We start from the raw sequence: 23,926 nt of genomic DNA, 5'->3' as shown, positions 1-23,926 counted from the left end.
TGATTTTGTAACATATTGATCAAGCTATTCGAGTGGTCAGATCCGTATTCTTAAATCATGGATGAAACGGTAATGCTAATTCTTTTTGTAATACTAGTTGGTTCCTGTATAGCTGGAAGTATACTTTTAATCGTGATGCTGTTAGAGGAAAAACTCAAAATGTGTTTATGTTTGGTGCTAGGTTGTTGGTGGGAACAGCCCTTACAGTCATAATACCAGAAGGAATTCGTTCCTTGTACGATGGAAACTCGGATGGAAGCAATCTTGAAGTTAAATACGTGGGCACCTCTCTAACTCCAGACAATAAACACAGCGCTGATTTATCTACATTTAGGCTCTCCCTAGTGCTGGGCTTTGTCTCCATGATACTTGCACCGAGCTGTAGCTTTTTTACGCGAAGCAATTCGAAAGAAGGTTATAACATAAAATATTAATAATTAGGTAACTTGATGGGAAATAAATCTACAACATTTTAACGATTTTTCTTATGTTGTTTTCAAATTTTAATCTCCAAATTTCCTAATGTTTTCTTTTGCGTGGGGAAGTCAATTTAACGAAACTGAGTAACAGTTACTCAGTTTGGCTGATTCATGCTTTTTTTTAAATGAGTAAGTAGTACTCAGTTTTTGACATTTATCTATGCTACTCAAAAATGAGTAACTACATGGTTACTCTGTTCGTCACGGCTTCGTGATTTTTTGTGTAAAAATCACGAAGGCGTTAAATTTTATGTTTATGTTTTATTTTATTCCCCTTCACCAGAGTCTATGTGTATATAGTCGCGCAAAGAGAAAATTTATCGTTTCGGCAACACAGTTTTTGTTTATTTTTACAAATAATAAGTTTGAATGAGAAAGGCTGGGTCTGACCGCTAGGTGGATTGATTTAGGTTTTTGAATAATAACCAGGTCCACTGTGTTTTCGTTTTCGCGGTGTACTCAAACGACACTTTTGACACCGTAAATGTTTTATTTGACTTTCTTGACTACACTTTTTCTGCCTCTGTCTACCCTTTTTCTATCCCGGACTACACCCGAAAAAAGCAGAGTGTACTGTAGGAATAAGTTACCAACACATTCACACGTATGTGTTAAAACTGGTTTGTTTTGGCTTTCGTTTCACGTGGTAAAGTATCAGGTAAATTTTTTTTCAGCACATTTGCGAGATGGACATATGAAATGGAAACGAGACAAAATGACGTAGCGCAAAGGCTAAGCCCCAACCGAAACAGCAAAATAATTAAAACAATCCGACCGACATTGACGTTTTTGTATCAGATTTGACGTTTTCGTATCTTCGATGTTATACTCTGTCAAATGTACAGCGAGGGATAGGGAGAGGTATCCCCTCTGGTTTGACATGGAGTCAACTTAACTGCTGTCAAAACCTCTTTTTTATTCATTTGATCATAATCCAGTATTGACCTGGCTACACCCCCGAGGCGCACCGGAACATTTGTCAGTTTTAGCCCACCATCGCTTGGGCTTAATTTTAAACCATAATTTTTGAAAGATATCTTCTTCAGTGTTAATTATGTAATGTTTCTATTCAAAGAACGCTGCAAAATCGATTTGGTGGCATTTAAAAAAAATCAATTTGAAGACATTTTTTTGCGAAGACTAAGTGAAAAAATTTCAAAATATTGCCAGAGGTGGCGTCCTTTCGTTTTTGCTCTCTAGCACCTTGGGTGGGAAGACATAAGTGGAATTGTCATTAATAACGAACTTTGCACCGCTATAAAGGCGCGTAAAAGGCTGGATGAAAGATTTTTTTAAGAGATTTTATAATGACTCAAGTAATGCCGGATTGAGGAAGAGGAATTATTGTTTTAAAATTCCTTATCTTGAATATTTAAAATTACAACCTCACAACTGTTCACGAGGTACGAGGCTCGCCTTACAACCGTAAGTAGAGCTGTTCATAATGTCTTTAAAAAGCACGGCCATGCGAATCGCTTTGCGACGCTATTCACGAAGGTCGACTTCCTAATCGGAATGTATCCCCAAGGCTTTGTTTTTATCTAAAATTTTATTCTCAGTTTGCTCCCTATTTTTTCCTTTATTATATTCCAATAATCTGGCAACCATATCGCTTGGGCGAGAAGTGTCGAGTTTCGTGTAGACTTTCCGACTGTGCCGTCGGTTGGTCGAGCAATCTGGCAGAGCTGGCTCGCCATTGTAAGATGGCGCATTGAAGTGAACTGCAACGCGAATTTTTGCTGTGTACTGCCAAGAAAAGCTCTTTGCAATCCTTTCCTCTTCGGGATTGTAATCGCCCTCAAAACAATAACAGAGGCTACTGTGAGTGATAGTACGTGAATTTGGAACCTTCGATTCATGATTTAAGTGCTGTTCAGTGTTTCTTACGTTGTGACGATTTGGAGGAAGAGAAATTTTTCCTTGGCTACGTTGCCTAGACGAAAATCATCCAAAATGGCGTCCGACCTAATGCGGTAAAAATTTGCACGAGATGAAAAAATCGTTTTTAGCATTTAAATGCGGTGTTTTCGAGCGGATATTTACGTTTTTCGTTAATTTACATCGAATGTAATTTTCTAAACGTGAATCCCCTTCAGTAGTGTTCGTTTCGGTTTGCAAATATAAGGAAAAACAGCCAAAAATTCGTCATGAGTCAGGTAAATATCTAGTTTATATGCTTAATTAGGAGTTTTTAGTTAAAATAATCCATTTTTCATGTTTCGGAAGTTTTTCCGCACTTTGGAAGCAGCACCAGGGCGTGGCTTGGCTTCAGCCAAATTTAGGCATTTCATTGCAAATGGTCAAGTTTTTAGCTGAACAACATATTATATCGGGCTTCCACCGGGTAAATGGCCAGTTTATCCCGGAACTGAACCGTGTTCCACCCTGGAAACCGCTTAAGAATGTTCCCTAGACTTCTCCCGTTCGAACGAGCCCGGAATCGTCGAAATCGAAGGGGGACCCTTTTTGGCAAATTGAAGTTTTTTACCAAACGGATGGTAATTGCCATGAAAAGTGGTTCCCTTGTCGAAATTGTGATTTCTTATGGAGGTTTTAAGGATATTTTGTCCTTTAGTAAAACGCCACGTCACGTGGAAATTTCGAGAAGCACGCGGTCGTTGTGAAAAACCAGGAAAACGAGTCGATTGGTGGCTTTTGGGCAACAATTCGGCTTCGGAACGGCTAAAACCGGATAATCCCGCGGTGTGAAAGAACGGGGTCGAATTTTTGAACATTTTTCAGTGTTTTTCACGATTACGTAATCGGTCGGTTGGCAGTGAAAAATGTGGTGCGATTGTCTGAATCTGGATTTTTACCGAGTTTTTGGAATGCTGCAACCTTTTAATAGTTTAAACCTTGATTAACGGATGATTTTACCTGTTTTTTGTTCAATTTGGTTGGAATTAGTTCATATTTTCATTAATTGCGCAGCAGCTATTTGTCCTAGAATGGGTCACATTTCCTGGGGGAATTACGATTTAGAACAACCGGCTTGAAATGCCCAGTGTTTTCTGAGAGATTGCGTTAATTTAGTGAGCTCTGATAAAGCATTTCCAAACAGCAACTTTACCTTGTGAACGTGAATTTGTCCGGAGTGCTTTCAGGAAAAAGTTGTAGCATAATTTGTTTAAATTGGAAACAATAACGCTTTTCAGTTATTTCTTGTGATAATATCCGAAATATAGAGATGTTTAAGCATTGATTAGGAAAATATAACTTGTACTGACAATTCCACAGTTGCTCCATCCATGCATTTGTTACCAACATCAATGGTCAGTTTATGCTTTTTGAATCTTATGTAGAATATAAGCATCATATTTGTTTACTTTTTTGTATAATAAAAGGCTATTGAAACTTTAAAATTGTGTCTGAAAATATCGTTGAACTAGTTAAACATTGCAATTGTATAGTAATTGTTGTGATTCTTTGATACGAATAGTTACATAAAAAAAATATTTTGTTTTTTCCAACATTTGTTGACAAAACATGTGATTCATCTTATTTTTTCAATAATTCAATATTAGGGTTCATTAATTACTTTATTAAGCGGTTTCGATTGTACAATTTTATCTGAGCTTAAGTGCGACTGTTCTTAAGATTTCAAATTTTTCACTAAATATATTCGAAAAATTTACTTCAAACTGTATCAGATTATTTATGACATCAAAATGTTTTTTTGTTTGTTTGAAACGGGATTTTCGAGTATTGAGTAACATTTCAGAATAATGTTGCCATTCGAAGGCAACGTTAAGCGCGCTTAGAAAACTGTTGGTGTGAAATAAAAACGTTTTTATATTTCTCTGTGGGTACAATTTGCCACAATGATTTTTCGTGTTTTCTTGCAACTTGAAAGGCCTCCGTCGAGACGGATAAACCGATATTGGGTTCGAATGACTTGTCCGGATCAACGGAAGCTTCGCATGTATTTGAGCGACGAAATTATGGCAAGCGACAGCTGAGTACCCGCTCTGACTCAGCTAATCATTCGGAAGATGATGGTTTGGTAAGTAAATTTATTCATTTTATTTAACCATTTATGTCGGACGAGTCTAACCAATGTACACTCACCTTAGTTCTTTGTCCAATATTTGCGCCGAATCGAGGGTATTTCGGCTAGTGTGATTTACTGTGGTACTTTAAATTGATCTAAAACACATTAATTAAAATTATTAGGTTCTGTTAACAGTAAAATCTGAATTGGAACGTTGGATCATTATCTTTTTCGTGATTAGATTATACTGCAATTTAGGGTATCTGAGGAGTAAAAGTTTTTGTAAAAATTAAAATAAAGGTGTATAAAAAGTACTACAGTGTTCTTGATTTTTTTCAGAAAGAATTATTTCCGTATTAAAAATATTTATTAGCATTCAAATAACCTAGACGACTTAATTTCAAGCGGTGAGTTACCGAATTTGGCGTTTATAAACTATATTTTCTTTTTTCTTATCGCTCTGCGATACAATTTTATATGAGTTGAGGAAAAATTCCCTCTAGTTTCAGTTTGACTTGATTTAAAATTGTTCCGGCTAACTAAAAACTCAAATACCTAATGAGAACCTGTCCAGTTATATTGAGGAAAGTGTTCTTTTTGGTTTAATTTTAATAAAAATCTTATTTGGTCACATAATCTGATTCGTTTCAAATAGAGATTTTCTCTAGATATCTTCTAACATAACATGTTTGAAAATTTGGATTATCAGGGCATTTTTGTAAAAAATTTCAGGCGCTTCTGTATTAACTGTGAGTTGATTATCACTTGTATTACGGATCTCAAAAACTTTTTGAGACACATGTGAATACGCAGTGTATACAAAGTATGTAATAAAACATTTGCTACGAGAGCAGTTAGGTGTGGGATATTATGTTGGTACGCATCAAATTTTCTATCGGTGGTGTGAAAAAAGAAATATAATTTGCAAGAAATGTGAACACTTTCGAATTAAATACAGTTGAAATTGGTGAGTATTGAACTTTTTCTCTTAATATAATTACAGCTTTATATTTATATTCATCGATAGTGATAAGAAAATATTTTATGAATTCATTATCTTGTCAATGGACAAAGGTTCTAAAGAGGGCAAAAATCAATATCGTAATACTAGGGTATTTTTGAGAAAATGGTACAACCACCTTTAGTCGATTATAATCAATGCGATGCTTCTATTTTATCAACCGTGACTGAGCCGCTTGATAATCATAACTTGGTACTTTCGTATATCCTCGAATGATAAGATTCTCATCGAATAAATAAAACTATAATCATAAGCCAAAGTTCGCTGAAGGTTCGTTTTTTTCTCTTTTGCTTACAGTCGAAGGAGGACAAAAGCGATTCGGAGAATGAATCCGGAAGCGACAGTAAGAGCGAATCCGGCTCGTCAGATTCGGAAAGCGACAACGGTTCGGAATCGTCCGGTTCCAGCTCGAGTGATAACGAGCAGAACAGCAGCAATGTCAACACGTCGCACAATAGCAGTGCTCAGCCGCGGCCCGAAGTGAACGGTGGTCCCGCCGCGTCGGATGAAGACGAGGCCAATCACAACGAAAGCAAATCCGCTAATGATGATGAATCGGACAATGATACGTCCGGGGCGAGGGGGAATCACAGCGGCAATCAGATGAACAATAGCGAACAGACAAACGACAAGTCTCGTAGCAGTGCGCACTCCAGATCCGGATCGGATGAAAGTGCGGAAGAAAACAACAGCGAATCGGACGATAGTGGTAAACCGAGCAACGCTAGTCAGAGTCAGGATGACGACGAAGACGACGAGGATGAAGCGGCCAGTGAAAACTCGGATAACGAGGCGGACGGGGATCAGCAGGAGCAGTCGTCAAAAAGTAGTTACGATGTAATATTTATCATCAAATTAGATCATAGGTTGTATTAAATTGTTACTTTTTCTCTGTTTTGTATTTTGTTTTTCTCTGTCCTTCTCCACTATGTGTGAATCCTGTTTAGGATGAAGATTATGCTGCGAACAACCGACGAAACAACGCCCGCAAGAAAGCTGCCGCTGCGCAAGCTAAACGGAAGCCGGCAGCCACCGCGCCAGCCAGGAAAAAGAAAAGGTACATTATGCTTGTATGTAACACCTACATCATACTAGTGTTTTTAATATAGGATCAGAATTGTCGATTAACTTCTAATGTGGAAAAACAACCTTGTAAAATAACATTTCACTGCATATAAATGAAGCGTTGAATCGACTTAAATTTTGTATTTAGGGTGAAACGGTGTTGAAGCAACAAATAGCCGACTTCGAACAACCACTTCGAATTTTCAACAGCACCAGACACAGAAATAGTTAATGCGTCACCTGTGAAAACGTTATTTTATGTTTGCTGCGGTGAAGCAATTATAGAATAGCGTTTTCACAGGGAACGCATTCATAGTGGTGGCTCGAAGTCAGCCATTTGTGGCTCTAACACCGTTTCACCTTAATGTAATTGACTATGTAGGTTTAATTCTACATGTCATGTAAATTGCAAAAAAAAAAAAAACGTTTACAATGCTAAACTATCGGGGACAGTTGGTTAGAATGAATCTTAAATTATGTTAAAAATCAAGAAACAATGGACGGAAAATTAGGATTTGCGGTCAAAGTTCTTATTTTTTATGTCAAATTGTCAGTTTTCTATCGTAGAGGATCGTATGAGAAAAGAGTTCTAGTGACAAGGGTCCACAAATATCAAATGAAGCAAATCTCATTGTTTCCGAAACAACAAAAAACTCGTCAGTGTAACAAACGAATAATTAATTAAAATTATAATAATTTAATGTTTTCTCAACATGTTTCCAACCAAATAAGCATGATAGGTATATGAAGAACCTCATTGATAAACAACCCAAAAATTCGAAGCTTACAGAAAAAATGGAAATTTTTGAATCGTCCCTTTCTACAAAACGCAATTATTCCGCAAACTGTTAGTTTCTTACGTTTTGTTTCATTTTTGTGTATTGTTTGTTTGTTTTTTTTTTGGTTGGTTTTTTTGTTGTTTTTTGGTTTTTTGTATGTTTTTGTTTTTTTGTTTATTTTTGTTTTTTTTTGTTTTTTGTTGTTTTTTTTCTTTTTATTTTAATTTTAATTTTTTGTTTTTGTTTTCCTCTTTTGTTTTCCTCTTTTTTGTTTTCTTTTTGTTTTTTGCTTTTTTTTTGGTTTTTGATTTTTTTTTTTGTTTATTTTTTTTTTTTGGTTTTTGTTTTTTTTTGTTTTTTTTTTGGTTTTTTTTTGTTTTTTTTTTTTGTTTTTGTTTTTGTTTACTTTTGTTTTTTTTTGGTTTTTTTTTTTTAATTTTTGGTATTCTATGTCTGTATTGATAACCAGTCCCCTATTGGTTTGCCAATTGGTTGCATTGATATCTCTGTGAAGGGGTATAAGGTTGGACCATCATAAACATAGATTCTTCTGAAGAGCGATTTTGTAGTTTCCGTGTCAATTCAAAAATCTGCGTGGATTTTCCTAATGACGCGGGTTGGGAAACAAAAACGTCTAAGTGCTTATTAAGCAAAAGACTTAGTCAAAAAAGTTTTTTTTTTTTGACTAAGTCTCTTACCCTCCGCACTCCGAAGGATCCAGAATGACCGTAAAAGAAGACCATTTTAAATACTGGTCGTAGAGCGTCTCATATTTTTTCCGAAGCCTTTCTTGGTGGTTTACTTTACGCGGATTTTTAATTAACGCAATTCTTTTACGCGGATTTTCAAATTTACGCGGTTTGTTACGCTGATTTCGAATTACCGCGGTTTTTTCATGAGCAATCTATACCCCGGGTTAGAGGAGCTCCGTAGTCGCAAGGTTACAAGGACGCTTTGGTAAGCGGGTGGTCGTGGGTTTGAATCTTAGTAGAATCAGGCCATTTGGTTGTCAAAGGACTATAGCTTAGCATAGGTTTATTTTCAGGCTTCCAACCACGTACCCTTCCTTCATTCTAAATAAAATTCTACAGTACCCAGTTGACTCTCCTTCCAACAAAAACAAGACCCTATTATAATAAAACTGGTGTGAGTAACGTATGAAAGTTCTCTTCATGGAATTGTGATTAGGCGATATTGTTAGGATGGACAGAGGCTCGGTATAGTAGAGCAGTAAGCTCGAAACAGAAAGGTTAAACTTACACACAAGCACAAATATGAATGATAAGCGTATCACTTACTTTAATAGTGATACCGCCAATAATATGAAGTGCGGAGTACAGAAAACACCTGGACAATATCACAAAAGATGTAATCTCTGGTCGCAGTGATAAGTCCAAACAGAAAAAAATGCCCCGCGTAAAAAAAAACTGACTGTATTCCAATTTCCAACATATTCAGGAAAACTATTTTTCTTTATTTCTGAAATAGGTAACTTTCAACATAAACTGTTTTATGTATCAAGATTTCATGCAGAAGTTATGGAAATATAGATAAAAAACTACAAAATCATGTAATCTAGAATATGAAAATCGCATTCTCGTAATTTGAGCTGCTCTTCTGTATGGGGACCGTTTAATATGCAATGGACGAAGTTCATAATGAACTTGAAAACTTAACGTCGTGGTTAGAAAACATGTTGTTTACTATCCATCAGAACTTTGACATTTAAACTTAGTGATGTTTTTATGACTGTGAAAACTTTCGTAAATTTAAACCCAATCCAAAAACTGCTGATTTTGAAAAACGCTTTGATGGCGCTTATCTTAAAAATTTCATGTTATCTTAAAAATTTAATGTACTACACATTTAAAAATGTAGATCTGTATGTCTGCCTGATCCACATAGATTTGGGAACGGATCGGCGTGAAAATTTGTATTTAAGGGTTTTGGGTCTGGGAAAGGTGATTAGCATAGTTCGAGTCTCCTCTCTCTCTCTTCTGGAGAGGAGGGGTCCGATAAAAAGGAAGCACAAATTTATACTCAACTCAAGAACTAACCAAGCGAATTGAATCAATTTTTGCATGTGAAGGTTTTTGGGAGCAAGACATATTTTTATGGTGGTTCGAAACCCCTCTCTCTTCTGGAAGGGAGGTCTTCCTTACAAATAAAACCCAAACTACTGCACAATTGGAGAACTAATCTAGCAAATAGAATCAAACTTGGTATGCGAAGGTTTCTGGGAGCAAGAAATATTCCTATGGTCATTTGACACCCCTTCTTCTGAAAGGGGGGGCTCTCATACTAATTTTACGGGCAAAAAATACTTCCATAGTTGTTCGACACCCCTCCCTCTTCTGGAAAAGAGGGCTCCGATACAATTCAAACACGAATTTCTGCGCAACTCAAGAATGTTTTTATAATACTTTGACACCCCTCCCTATTTCGGAAGGATGATAACTTCCATACAAATAAAACATTTCAATCAATTTTTCCGGCAAATAGTTTAAAATGATCGGGATGATGCACAGAAGCCAAAAATCGACTCCAGACGCCATTTTTCAATCAAAGATAGAAACTTTTGGTTTCTGTAAAACAGCGAAAAATGGTCGAATAGAACCTAACAGGGGGGATCTATCTGTCAAGCATCGTGTAACCAACATGTTCGGCAATATGGCGTTTGTTTTGGTTTTGGTTCTGTTTGGTCAGAAACTGATGTGAAATATTATAGAATTAAAACGTTTTTTATCGAAACTCGAGAAACCGCGGAAAACTTTCACGAATGTGTTGTGCAGTGATTTTTTCCCCCATTATTGTTCCTAGTTACAACGTCATGGACCAACAAACGTCATGGACCAGAGTTGATCTGCGATAACGCACACATATATGAAATTTGACAGCAGTGAATCCCCTCTGGAACCTAATATCGTTATTTCCGGAACCAGAATAATGCCAAAGGTTAGAAATTGACTCCATGCTATTGAAATTAAAGGTGACAACTTCCGGTCGGAAATTGGCTACATGGCATTTTAAAATCCAAGATGGCGACTTCCGGTTTTCGAAAAACAGTTGAAAGTGACCAAATACCACTTAACATGGGTATTTCCGTAATCGTGACGATGCATAGAAGTCAAATATCGACCTCAGACACCATTTTGAATTCTAAGATGGTGACGGTTTCTGGAAAATAGCCTAAAATGATCGATTACAACCCAAGATGGATATTTTCGGAACCAGTTGTTGACGACTTCCGGTTACTGGTGAACTGCTAAAAGGCAAGGATATTCTCATTCCAATAAAACCAATCATTGCAAACGATTTTTCTTTCAAACTTGAACGTATCTAATGTAGGATTCGTTATGCATTTGCAGACAATAAACAAATCGCAAGGTAAATCTTTTGTATGTATGTGGAATCAATTTAGAATGTTTGAAATCCTTTAAATAAACAAAAAAAAAAAAACGGGCGAGACGAAATTTGCCGGGGCAGCTAGTTCAATTATAAAATAATAGGTTTAACGAAGTCTTCCCGAACTTCTCGTGTTAAAAGCGTTCTATTGAGATTTCAGGGATTTCATTTTTCGATCAGAGAAGTTAGGGAATATCAGGGAAAACTGAAAAGTGTTCATTCGGGGAAGATTCAGCTTGTTCTGGATCTTACTAATGCAAAGTACATTGATTTTAAACAATGCACATCAGTGAAATCTTTTGATACTTTTAAAGAAATCTCAGTTGACGACTTTCACGATCAATAATATTGGCTCGATGTGGCCCGAAAGTCAATTTTTCGTCAAGCGGTACACAAGGTCAATAATTCCGTTTGCACGATCTAGAGGTGTACGTCCAATTGTATAGGTAGCCTTCATTGCAGGGCTAGTAGCGAGTCACTTTTTAGTCACTATTTCGAACCTAGTCACTAAAAAGTCACTTTTCACGCTAAAATTCAAGTTGGAGATTTTGTAATCTGTAAGCTTCGACATCATGTTCCACTAGACAAAAAAGTTCATTGACTTGAGATAAGATGAATTTAACGGCCGTATATTTTCATTCAAAAAGTCCCTCATATTGTTCCTACACCAACCTTGAATCAAGTTCGCATTGTGCGCTGATCCACCGTCTTGCTTGAACACCTAGTGGTCATCTCTAAAGAGTTTTCGAAGACAAACTTCCATTTTATAATAAACAGCATTGATGTGAACTCGTGAACAACGAGCCGTAAAAGACTCATTTTCATTCTACCGCGCCTCTTTTTCTCAAAGAATCCGTTTCTTCGTTCGATGCCAAAATATTGTGGACAGATCCAATAGATATACTCAGATCGGTAAAAATTTTAAACTGAACGTTATTACTTCGCCGGACACGCTCCCGCACAACTTAAAGGCAGATCGTGGCCGACAGGATCACCAACCAAAAACCGTTTTACTTCAACTTCCCGGAATTGTTACATCGCAAATCATCGGGAGAGTGTCTAAAGTCTGAATTTTGAGCGTTATGTAATTTGTGTACGTCAGCTTAGGTTTTTTTTGCACCAATCCTCGGAAATATTCAACAATTCTTGCAGCTTTTGACAGTCGGATAATTCTTCAACGATCTATATAGAACAGCTTACAACCAATTCCAACGAACGATATAGAACAGCTTACAACCAATTCCAAGACGTGCTGCGACATCATTGAAATACAATACAAAGAAAAATGACCAGAGGTTACTTCCTTGGATAACACCGGATGTGTTTGTTGACCGTAGTGAAGTGTTGGATCCAAGTTTTACGCCCAGACTTCTGTTATAAAACTATGATTGCAGCCATTTAACCAGCATTTCGGAGACAACGATTTTTGAGAGTTTGCGTGGAATTCGATGGTCAATTTTATTGAATGCAGCTTTCAAATCCGTTTATACAGCATCATCCTGTTTTACATTTTCAATGTGAGAGACACAGTTCGAATCGAAGCAAGCCAGGAATAACCAGGAGTATTTAAGTCACTTCCGTCCTCCAAGCCGTTTGGAACTTAAGATCTTGATGATATTCCTTTTAATCATATTAACCGATGTGACATGTGCGAGTTCAATGTTGCACATGTAGTGTTAAAAAACCATTTCTTCTGTTCTTCATTTTTTCTGGAAGCTCAGATTTTGATGATCATCAGGTTCAACCGAAGACTGATAGGACGTCCCGAATGATCACTACGGAGTCCCTTTGTATTCTATAGGATTTATGCTTTGTGTGTAAAGAGTATTGTTTGTGATTCATATCTGGATGATCAATAGATGCCGATATAATACCTTGATTTATTACTAAATCCCATGGACGTTCGAAGGGATTTGACCATGGCATTTATTAATGTTATATTGAAATATTCAAATCCCTTAAACTATCTTGGAGTTTAGACTCTTGTTCTATCGGTATTGAATCCCAACATTCAGTCGAAATCCCCAAAGATATCATTAAGTCTGAAGAACTTATGTGATCACCTGTACAGCAGATCACTGGGATTTTATATTCTCATCAATTAGGTTTGAATTTTTCAGAAGTAGTCAGCATAGGCGTAAAATTTGGACTCGTCAGCGTGTCTTCGACTGCGTAAACGCACTCCGTAAGAACTCCACGTTTTGATTATATTCTGCAACAAGCTGATTTTTAATTTCATTCAGCTCCAAATTAGTTTAGAGTTTAGATCTCAATGTCTTAACGACTAAACAGCACTGGCGATTCCTCGACTGAGCCTTCGGGTATCAAGTAGAGTTGATTAACTATTCTTCAAACATTCTGGTAGTTGAGATTTTCAGATATCAATCAAATGCCGAACTCCAAGTTAATTCCAAGTTGATTTACCTTTTAACTACCAACAACTCGAGTTTTTTGCCTGTCATCATAAGACCAATAAGGGTTATGGTTATCACACACGCTTCCATGACAAAATTTTAAAAATACGTAATTAAAACATGGTCTGTTTAGTAACTAAAACACGCTTTTTGAACTTTCCATCCTCTGAATTCGATGATTGTTTCACTAAACGAATAAATTAATCCTAAAGTGCCGTTGGTACTACACTGTACCTGCTACTTCTGAATTGTGTTTTCTGCTGGCTGAAGTCTGGCTCGAAATTCAGCTGCCAGTGTAAGATACTGGCCGCTCGATTGAGTCGCAGTTTACTGCAAGCCATCTGCATTGCTGGTAGTGGTATTGATTCGAGGTCTGTTCCTAAGAAAAACGACGAAATAAAGATGGCTAACAGGTTAGTGATAAGAGAAGTTTGCGATAATTTTTATTTGTTTTTAGATAGTGAATCATTATCTGGTGTTTTTATGAAGAAAAAATATTTGTGATTAATTCTTTTGTACAGTAAAATTAAATCTCCGAAGGGCCATTGAAATGAAAATAGGATAACGTGATGTTGACCAAATTTTACCATGATTATTATAAATTTAATAATTTTGAGAACATCAGTTTTGATTCTACATTGCAACGTTTCTAATGAGAACTCCAAATCAATCCCAAAAGTTTCCATCGTTTTATAATATCACCAAAAACTATATCAGCAAAGATTGAAGTACACTTTCCACTGGCTGTTCTAGAAAATTTTCGCTCACTGCACGGCGCAGAATCGAAATTTTTTCTCCTTATGACGACACGAGGCTATAATTAAATGAATCCACATCTGCCGAATCAAAGTGCTTGCAAGTTTAAACTGTTACCGTTTTTTCTTCGTGTTTTGAATTTTCGTTTCAGCAGCCGTTGGAAGTCGGACACTTCGGAGGACGAAAGCGACGTCAGCGAGCAGGATAGTTCCGATGCCGGCGATGGCAGCTACGGTGTTCGCCGGACAGCGGCCAAAAAGCGTACGGCACCACCACCAAAGCCAAAGGCGAAAAAAAAGAAACGCACTGCGTACACTTCGGACGAGGGCAGCGGCGGTGATAGTGGAGACAACTCGCGGCAGGGTAGGAATCGTAGAAAAACAGCTGTTAGTTATAAGGAGGAGAGCGGCGATGAACAGACTGATAGTGAGGATCTGTTGGAGATTGATGCTGAACAGGCGGAAGCGGCTGCTGCAGCTGCCGCTGAAGATGAGAAGACTGAAACGATCGAGCGAATAATCGGTCAGCGATTGGGTAGAAAAGGCGCAACCGGAGCGGCCACCACCTGTTACTCCGTGGAAGAAAGTGGTGATCCGAATGAAGGAGCCGAATCGAACGATGCCGATAATACCGAACAACAGTATCTCATAAAGTGGACCGGCTGGTCCTACTTGCATTGCACGTGGGAATCGGAGGAAACACTGAAGGAGCAGAAGGTGAAAGGAATGAAAAAATTGGAAAACTACATTAAGCGAGAAAAGGATATCGAATACTGGCGAAAACATCAAGCGGGGCCAGAAGATATAGATTACTACGAGTGTCAGCAGGAGTTGCAGCAAGATTTGCTGAAAAGTTACTATAATGTGGAACGTGTGATTGCACAGGTTGAAAAACCGGAAGGTGGAACGGATTACCTGTGCAAGTGGGAATCACTGCCGTACGCGGACTCTACTTGGGAAGACGCTAGTTTGCTGTCGAAAAAGTGGAGCAAAAAGCTTGAAGAGTTCCAAGAACGTGAAGATAGTCGACGGACGCCTTCCAAGCATTGCAAGGCTATCAAATATCGACCAAAGTTTCACCATTTGAAAAGCCAACCGGAATATCTCGGAGAAGATCGCGGTCTGAAATTGAGAGATTACCAAATGGACGGTTTAAATTGGCTTATTTTAACTTGGTGTAAGGAAAACTCGGTGATCCTGGCCGATGAGATGGGTTTGGGTAAAACAATCCAAACTATCTGCTTTCTGTATTATTTGTTCAAGGCGCAGCAACTGTACGGACCGTTCCTGTGCGTGGTTCCGCTTAGCACAATGACAGCATGGCAGCGAGAATTTGCCATCTGGGCACCAGAAATGAATGTCGTCACGTACCTCGGTGACGTAGCGTCACGTGAAATTATCCGACAGTACGAATGGTGTTTCGTGAACAATCAGAAACTGAAGTTTAATGCCATTTTAACGACCTACGAAATTCTGTTAAAAGACAAAACATTTCTTGGTAGCTTAAGCTGGGCGGCGTTACTTGTTGATGAAGCGCATCGATTGAAAAATGACGATTCTCTACTGTACAAAGCTCTAGAAGAGTTTGACACTAACTACCGATTGCTAATCACCGGGACACCACTACAGAACTCCCTTAAAGAGCTCTGGGCCCTTTTGCATTTTATTATGCCAAACAAATTCGATTCCTGGGAGGCCTTCGAGCGTAACTATGGCAATACTACTAATGATAAATCATACACCAAACTCCACAAGGAACTGGAACCGTATATATTGCGGCGAGTTAAAAAAGATGTCGAAAAAAGTTTACCCGCCAAGGTAGAACAAATTCTCAGGGTAGAGATGACTTCGATACAAAGGCAATATTACCGCTGGATATTGACCAAAAATTTCGACGCATTGCGCAAGGGTATGAAGGGTTCCATCAATACATTCCTGAACATTGTGATTGAGTTGAAGAAGTGTTGCAATCATGCACTTTTAACGAGACCCACAGAGTTCGAGTCACAGACAGCCATTCAGGACAATATAGTGGTGCAATTGTTGAAAGGCTCCGGAAAGCTTGTTCTGCTGGATAAACTGCTCTGTCGGCTGAAAGAAACCGGGCATCGGGTGTTGATTTTCTCGCAAATGGTACGCATGTTAGACATCCTGGCAGAGTATTTGCAGAAAAGACATTTTTCCTTCCAACGGCTGGATGGCAGCATAAAAGGTGAATTGCGAAAGCAAGCTTTAGACCATTTCAATGCCGAAGGCTCGACCGATTTTTGTTTCCTCCTGTCAACCCGAGCCGGTGGTTTGGGCATTAATCTGGCCACGGCTGACACGGTAATCATTTTTGATTCCGACTGGAATCCCCAGAACGACTTGCAGGCGCAAGCTCGAGCTCATCGGATAGGACAGAAAAATCAGGTCAATATTTATCGGTTGGTGACCGCTCGATCCGTTGAGGAGGATATTGTGGAACGTGCGAAAAAGAAAATGGTGCTCGACCACTTGGTGATCCAGCGAATGGACACTACGGGACGTACAGTTCTTGACAAAAATGGGGCTAACAACACGAGCAATCCTTTCAACAAGGACGAACTGTCGGCGATTTTGAAATTTGGCGCTGAAGAGTTGTTCAAAGAGGACGAAGATGGAGATGATGAACTCGTATGTGATATTGATGAAATTCTCAAGCGGGCAGAGACGCGCGATGAGGCACCTGGTATGCCCGGTGATGAACTTCTGTCGGCGTTTAACGTAACGACTTTTGATTTTGACGAAGAAAAGGAAACCTCCGCCATTCGAAAACCCGTGAATCCACCTAACGAAGCAGAACAGGATGCTGACACTAAAGACTGGGACGAGATTATTCCGCAAAACTATCGCGAACTGATAGAGGCAGAGGAGCGCAACAAAGAACTGAACGACCTCTATTTACCGCCAAGACGCAAAACTTTGCAGCAAATTAATCAAACCAATGAAGATGGTAGCGGCAAAAAACGTAAGAAAAGATCTGCTGAAGATGAAAGCGCTGAAGAGTCTGACGTCAGCGAAGAAGGTAAAGCAGGTAAGAAGGCTGGCGCTAGAGGCAGGCCTTCGAACAAGGAAAAAATTTCTGGCTTTACCGACACTGAGCTTAGGAGGTTTATTAAGAGCTACAAAAAATTCCCTGCGCCACTTAAACGGCTAGAAGCCATTGCAATCGATGCTGAGTTGCAGGAAAAACCTTTGTCGGAGCTGAAAAGGGTGGGCGAATTACTTCAGGAACGATGTGTTCAATTCATGGAACATTCGAAAGAAAATGACGAGAAGGATAAAAATTCATCGGAGGAAAAAGCTAAACGTGGACCACGTGCTGCATTTTCGATCCGTTTTGGTGGTGTTTCCTTCAACGTTAAAACGCTGCTGCAATGCGTCGAAGAGTTGCAACCGCTTGATGATGTTCTACCCGTTGATGCGAACGAACGCGCACAATGGGTATTAAACATCAAAACGCGCCCGGCGCATTTCGACGTCGAATGGAACAGTGAAGATGACTCGCGATTGCTTCGTGGGATCTATCAGTTTGGAATCGGTTCGTGGGAGGCAATGAAACTGGAAAATTCGCTGAACCTTGGAGACAAAATTTTAGCTAACGACGGAGCAAAGAAACCTCAGGCCAAACATCTCCAATCTCGTGCAGAATATCTACTGAAAATAATCCGAAAGAATCTCGAGCTGAAGAAAGGTATCGGAAAGAAACCACGCAAACAACGAAAACCCCGGGGTGAAGGAAAGGCCATATCAGCTCCCACTGTCCAGTCTCCCTTATCGTGTCAAGAGGTGGACGGAAATGAAGGCTCCCCAATGGAAGACAAAACGCAGCACACTCCCATGGCTACCGGTAAAAATAAGAAGCTATCGGAGTCCGACCCGCATCACCATGATCACGAGCTCAACTCCAATGGTCCTAAGGAAGATCACAAAGAACACAAAGAGAAAAAGGAGCGTAAAAAACGGGAAAAGAAAGACACTAAAAAGGACAAGAAAAAGAATACTGGTCCGATGCATTTCACGGCTAACAACGAGCCTTGTGCATTAAATATAATCGGCGACTTGGATCCCAGTGTGTTCAACGAGTGTAAGGAAAAGATGCGTCCAGTTAAAAAAGCTCTCAAAACACTGGACAATCCAGATCAGACGCTTCCACCGCAGGAACAAGTCAACCAGACCCGAGCATGTCTTCTCAGTATTGGAAACCAAATCAACCAGTGTTTGTCGGTGTACAAAGATCCTGAAAAGATCAAGGAATGGAGAAGTAACTTGTGGTATTTCGTATCCAAGTTTACCGAATTCGACGCCAAAAAACTGTTTAAACTCTATAAGCATGCAATGAAGCGAAGTGGTGGCGAACCGGAAGATGCTGTCGGAGGTAGCGGTAGTAGTGCTGAGAAAAAGAAAGATCATCATCATCACCATCACCACCACCATCATCATCATCACCATCATGCGAAAGATGGTCCAGGATCCGCGCAGAACTCCCCGGTCAAGGAGGCCAAAGAGAAAGCTGAGAAAATCACAAAAAATCTTCCAGGAACACCGCAAGCTTTGCAGACTTTAGGTAAAATAAAGAAAATTAGCAAGAAAGATAATGGACAAAGTCAGCAGAATATTCCCATGGTGGTAACCACACCTCTTGCGGAACAGGAAAAAGACAAAACTATGAGCAATGATCGGCGAGAACGAAAAGAGAAGAAACGGCTGCACGGTGGTACGGGAACACCGGACCGGGGTGGTATGAGCGGACTCGATGGTGATACGCACCATCGCAAGGAACGCGACCGTTACCTGGGACAGGATGGACATGCGAACAGTGGTGACCCGAAGGATGATGGACCACACGCCAAACGGAAACTAGAGGAGGGTGAGCTCGATGAGAACAGCAGAGAGTACAAGCGGCTGCATGGGGACGGAAGGTAAGCTTGATCGAATGGTTTGCATACGGTGATTCGGTTGAATTTACTTGGATTTTTTTTATTACGCAGGACACTTCGAGACAAAGCCTGGGACGATTATCCTGATCGCATGGGTAATATGAGAGGGATAAATCCTAGAGGTGGTACACCAGGAACACCGCAAGGTATGCGCGGGGGAATGTATCCGGACGGAAGCGGGCGGAGTGGACCATACCCCGATGATCGATGGAGTGGTCGCGACCGGTAAGTTCAAAGTGAATGTGACTTATTAATTTATTTTTTGGTGCATAACATTCTGAACTATTTATTTTGGTTTGCAGATTTAGTGATCACAAACGCGATCGTTATGACAATTACAATCGCCACCCTCCTTCAGGTTACCATCGCGATCATCGAGATCGGGATCGGGGCGATCGACCGTACAAGGATAAACGAAGGTAAATTACAACACAATATGTCTTCGGAATGTAGCGCTATATTCTCCTTCAATTTTTTGTCTTATAGATACCCTCCACCACCGGGAAATTATCCCAATAGCCATTATGGTATGCCACCGGGCGGTTACTATCCGCCGGGAGATAATCCTTATCGATACGCGGCAGGTTACGACCGAGGTGGAGGTGGGCCATCAGGTGGGGGTCCGGGTGGACCCGAGTTTATGGACTATCGGACCGGTGGTAGCAACGTTGGTGGTGGACGAGGCGATTATGAACGGAGGCCACCGCCACCAGCGAATTCCTAAACCAGGTCACCGGGAGTGCGTGCTTCTGTAATATATGTGTACTTCAACACTTGTACTGTGAATAATTCCTGCGCTATATAATTGATATATAGAAAGCAATCTACTAAAGTTCTGCTGTTTTTAAAAGCAAAACTCGTGGAGTTAGTGAACATAGTTTTTTTTACATCAAAAAGCTAGATATTTTAAAATTAATTTATTAGGCCATCATTGATAGATGAAGGATGCTCATTATTATTATTAGATTAGGTTTGCCTCGTGGAATAAACCAGACGTTTAACGAAACCTGATTTTCTGCGCGTATGCACATCTTCGATACCTCAATCTTTCGTCCCTCTTTAGTTTTAGTAGTGCGAAGTGGGTTTGTTCAAACAACGCATTTCAATAAAACAAAACTACGCTGTGAATAGGATGGAAATAGAAACGGTACCAGCGGAAAGATGGATATGATTTACTGTGAAGCGCGATGCGCATTTTGAGCGGTCAGTTGTAAATATTTGTATTATTAAAAAAACTGCATGAAAAATCAGGCGAAGTGAAACTAGAATGAGTAGACTAGGTACAACAAATATGCCTAGTGCGAACGAGTGCGAAAGACTGGTAGAAACGCGTTTGTAAGGCTAGTAAAAAATATAGTTTTGTATAATTAATTTATACGGATTAATTGTCAATAGAAAGTCTATTTTACTTACTGTAATAGTGTTTGATTTAGAACAAAAACTTCAGAAAAATAGCTTACAATATTTAAGCCTGCCTAACTTTACCATCTACGTTTCGTTCAACATGCTGTGGGGCATCAGATGTAAATTTTAGAAATGCGAGACTGGCTCCGCTCGTATATCACCCATATGCACTAAAAGTGGACTATTTCCGGAGAGGAATCGTTTCCGAACGCTTCCTGTACAATAGAACGTGGAAACGGTGAAACCAGTAAATAAAGATCAAAAATTATTACAATGAATTTTTGTCCATGAAAACTTCCGAAACATTCACATTATGTGTACAACCAAAATATTCAACCCGGTTTGAGTAATAAAGCTAACTACTCGATCATAGCACTTAACTGACTAAACCTTACCTTATTCACACCCGCATTGTAGAAGCCATAAATGGCCGACTTGAAATTTTTAAACGCACAAGATTCGAAAATAGGGTATCGGCTCTTATCGTCAGGTTTGTTCTTTCATCGTCCAGAGGGTAAATGACGTCCTAGAGTGTTTATTTCTTACATGATGGTTCTTCATACTGCAAAAGATTAGTACATAGACAGATAGTTTAAAACAATGGCCCCTATTACACAAGACGAGCTGAGCAACTAGCCTCATCCGCAGTTACTGACGAGTCGGGCAAAATGTTGTGTTACATTTTGCTGACATCGTCAATGACTGTGGGCGAGGCGAGTTGCTCGCCTAGTCTTCTGTATTAGGGGCCTATTTTTGGACGGATTCCGGCTGAACTGAAGCTTAATAAGCAACAAAACAAAATTCTCGCGTAATTTTTCAAATCGACCAATCTAACATTTGCATCGAACTGAAAAAATCAACTTTGAAAGTTTTCACTCAACATTTTTATTTTACAATATTTATTTTAATGGATACTTCTAAACAGTACTTCTAACTAATGTTTTGCATTACTGCGTTGAAGATCCCAAGGGGCCATCCACATACCACGTGGACAGCTTTGGGGGGGGGGGGGGGTTGGCCAATGTCAACGGTCTGTATATCTGTATATACAGATTCTGTACCGTTACTTCGGCCAAAAATCTGTAAAATACAGATTAATCTGTACATGTGGCATCCCTGGCTGTGAGCTGCCCAGGTAACCATCAAGCAGAGTCTATGTTTAAGAGTTCCGCAAAGATGAAATCAAAGGAACCAAATCAGTGTCAAACGAGGGTACCAATCGAGCAATGTAAATAAACAAGGTGATAATGTTAGGAGTGGATGAAAAGTGTTGTAATTGAGCGTAATAAAGAATATGCGTTTTTCCGAAGTTTTACTTACACATTTTAATCCAACATTAAACCTGTACAGTGATTCACTTAAATTTGACAAAACATCACCGGTGTGATCTTTCAAAACTGTGTACCTTGTGAAGAATTTCAAAAAATGATATTCGCTTATGCATGGTGAAAAACAGAACTGTATAGTTCTTGGCAACAAACGGCACAAAAACTGTGTTGCCGAAACGATAGATTTTCTCTTCGCGCGACTCTATATGCCATAGACTCTGCCATCAAGCACTATTTTAAGCCATATAAGAGCGAGCGCACCGGTGAGTTGCCATTTGAGTTGCTATTTTCACAACGCTGGCCGTTGCTATTTTGGATAGCAACCGATTTTCGCACCGGTCGTTGCTAATGGGGATTACCAATTCCACTATTTCTTTTTCACACCGGCAGTTGCCAATTTCTGAAGACCGTCACTAGCCAGCGTTGGCAAAATGTTTGTTTGTGATGTATTTCGCATATTTTTTGCGGATCTAGTAATAACCAACTTATCCGTCAGTCAATCGTTTCCGGAATAATCTAAGTTCTTTCTACTTCATAAAATGTTCCCTCCATGTCACATAACTTTGTTTCCGTTTCCCAAGTTATCGATAACATAATTCTTTTGCAGATTTTTTTACTTGTGCCTACATAAATTCTTTCATCCTTATATGTTTATTTAAAGTAATTCCGTAAAATTGGGCACGTCCCGCAACGTTGGCTTAAATGACTATTCTACTGAAAGCTGGCGTACTGTCATTAGTTGTATTCTGTATTTCATGCTGTCTCGGTTCCCACAGTTTGCTATTGTTATTTGAAAATTTGCCGCCAAAAAGAACTTAAATATAGAACGCGTAAATTGTTTTCGATTATTTGATTGATTCTAGTGATGAAGAAAGTGATTTCGCAAAACAAATTTCCTTATACGCGATTAAGAAAATAGTTTTTGGAAAGATTCGGAGCGACTCTCAGCCTAGTAAATACCCAAAAAAACCGCCATACGGAGGAAGGTGCCATCCAGCGTTTTAACAACGGTCTATACCGATGACCATTTCCAACGCCGCTTTCGAACGCATCTAAGGTTATTTTTGAAAATTGAAACAGCGGTAAAGGAGAAAAATGGTTTTTTATACAACGACCGAACGAAACGGGAAAATAGTTGGTTATACTCCCGAGCAGATTTGCTTAAACCTTCCAGGTTTATTGGATAATATTGGCCAATCTTGTGAGGATTTGAGCTTTTCGCATCGTGTAGGTTGCAGACCAAAATGCCAACCAAAATGGTCATCTCAATAAAAAACCTATACAAAATGTTTACTTGCCCGAAAAAACACCTTGTGCAAAATTTCAGCTCAATCGGAAATAAAATTGAGTAGTGGTTCACGCCGACACTTGCGTCCTACGACGTGTTTAACAAGCGAGGCAAAACACTTCGTCTTCCGAGGCCGACCAATTGAGTCCGCATTCAAAACACTCATCATCTTCGTAATATTTAACTCTAAGAGCAAGCCCACCAGTGGCTAAATTGAAGTTTCTAAAGCTAGTTTGGCAACTATCACCATAACGCGGCAACCGCATCGGGCGTTGCTATGTTGGTTTGGGAAATAACAATCCTCACCTCGGGTAGTAGCGAGTTATTAAATTTGGCAACACGATAGCAACGTGCCGAATCTTTGCTATTTGATGAAATGTCAAACTGTTGTTTTTTTGTGCTCGATAGTGAATGTTCGGAATAATATTACGAAGATGATGAGTGTTTCGAATGCGGACTCAATTGTTCGGCCTCGGAAGACGAAGCGTTTTGCCTCGCTTGTTAAACACGTCGTAGGACGCAAGTGTCGGCGTGAACCACTACTCAATTTTATTTTCGATTGAGCTGAAATTTTGGACAGGGTGTTTTTTCGGGCAGGTAAACATTTTGTATAGGTTTTTTATTGAGATGACCATTTTGGTTGGCATTTTGGTCTGCAACCTACACGATGCGGAAAGCGCAAATCCCCACAATATTGGCCAATATTATGCAATATACCTGGAAAGTTTAAGCAAATCTGCTCGGGAGTATTACCAACTATTTTCCCGTTTAGTTCGGTCGTTGTATAAAAAACCATATTTCTCCTTTACCGCTGTTTCAATCTTCAAAAATAACCTAAGACGCGTTCGAAAGCGGCGTTGGAAATGGTCATCGGTATAGACCGGGGTTTCCGATAAAAACATTGTTAAAACGCTGGATGGCACCTTCCTCCGCATGGCGGTCAATATTTGGCTATTTACTAGGCTGAGAGCCACCCTGAATCTTTCCAAAAACCCATTTTCTTAATCGCGTATAAGGAAATTTGTTCTGCGAAATC

The 23,926-nt window shown here is 39.4% G+C and overlaps 2 protein-coding genes across 8 annotated transcripts in view; one reads left to right on the top strand and one right to left on the bottom strand.

The window, feature by feature from the left end:
- Positions 1–22,109, bottom strand: part of LOC129732127 (uncharacterized protein K02A2.6-like) — a 29,284-nt gene extending 7,175 nt beyond the window's left edge. The window contains exons 1-2 of one of the 4 annotated variants that reach the window (XM_055692671.1): positions 21,595–22,109; positions 20,670–20,836 (exon numbers count right to left, since the gene is read on the bottom strand). The gene's annotated coding sequence lies outside the window, so the exon portion shown is untranslated. Of the gene's footprint in view, positions 1–20,178; positions 20,490–20,669; positions 21,245–21,594 lie in introns of those variants that run through there. The other 3 variants (XM_055692670.1, XR_008729184.1, XM_055692668.1) reach the window with 3 other exon arrangements.
- On the top strand, positions 2,161–20,542 carry LOC129732126 (chromodomain-helicase-DNA-binding protein 1). 4 transcript variants are annotated; one of them, XM_055692665.1, is made up of 8 exons: positions 2,161–2,635; positions 4,333–4,482; positions 5,789–6,328; positions 6,439–6,548; positions 14,065–18,852; positions 18,922–19,095; positions 19,173–19,289; positions 19,357–20,542. In XM_055692665.1, exons 1-8 carry the CDS (start codon positions 2,627–2,629, stop codon positions 19,592–19,594), a joined length of 6,126 nt encoding a protein of 2,041 aa, XP_055548640.1. In that variant the 5' UTR covers positions 2,161–2,626; the 3' UTR covers positions 19,595–20,542. The 4 variants fall into 4 exon arrangements, with proteins under 4 accessions (XP_055548640.1, XP_055548639.1, XP_055548641.1 ...); XM_055692664.1 differs by having other exon boundaries at positions 14,062–18,852; XM_055692666.1 differs by lacking the exon at positions 4,333–4,482 and having other exon boundaries at positions 14,062–18,852.
- Positions 22,110–23,926: the final 1,817 nt, after the last annotated feature.

This window comes from Wyeomyia smithii, chromosome 3 (assembly GCF_029784165.1).
Source record: "Wyeomyia smithii strain HCP4-BCI-WySm-NY-G18 chromosome 3, ASM2978416v1, whole genome shotgun sequence".
Classification (NCBI taxonomy): domain Eukaryota; kingdom Metazoa; phylum Arthropoda; class Insecta; order Diptera; family Culicidae; genus Wyeomyia; species Wyeomyia smithii.
The sequence above is the reverse complement of the archived record's forward strand: the minus strand, read 5'-3'. Positions and strand labels throughout refer to the sequence as shown.

What these genes read in the sequence shown, in the direction of transcription:
- LOC129732126 (XM_055692664.1), top strand. An exon ending in CGGCTGCATGGGGACGGAAG is followed by an intron (nt 18,853 to 18,921) that starts GTAAGCTTGATC and finishes TTTATTACGCAG; the next exon opens with GACACTTCGAGACAAAGCCT. An exon ending in CCGTACAAGGATAAACGAAG is followed by an intron (nt 19,290 to 19,356) that starts GTAAATTACAAC and finishes TTTGTCTTATAG; the next exon opens with ATACCCTCCACCACCGGGAA.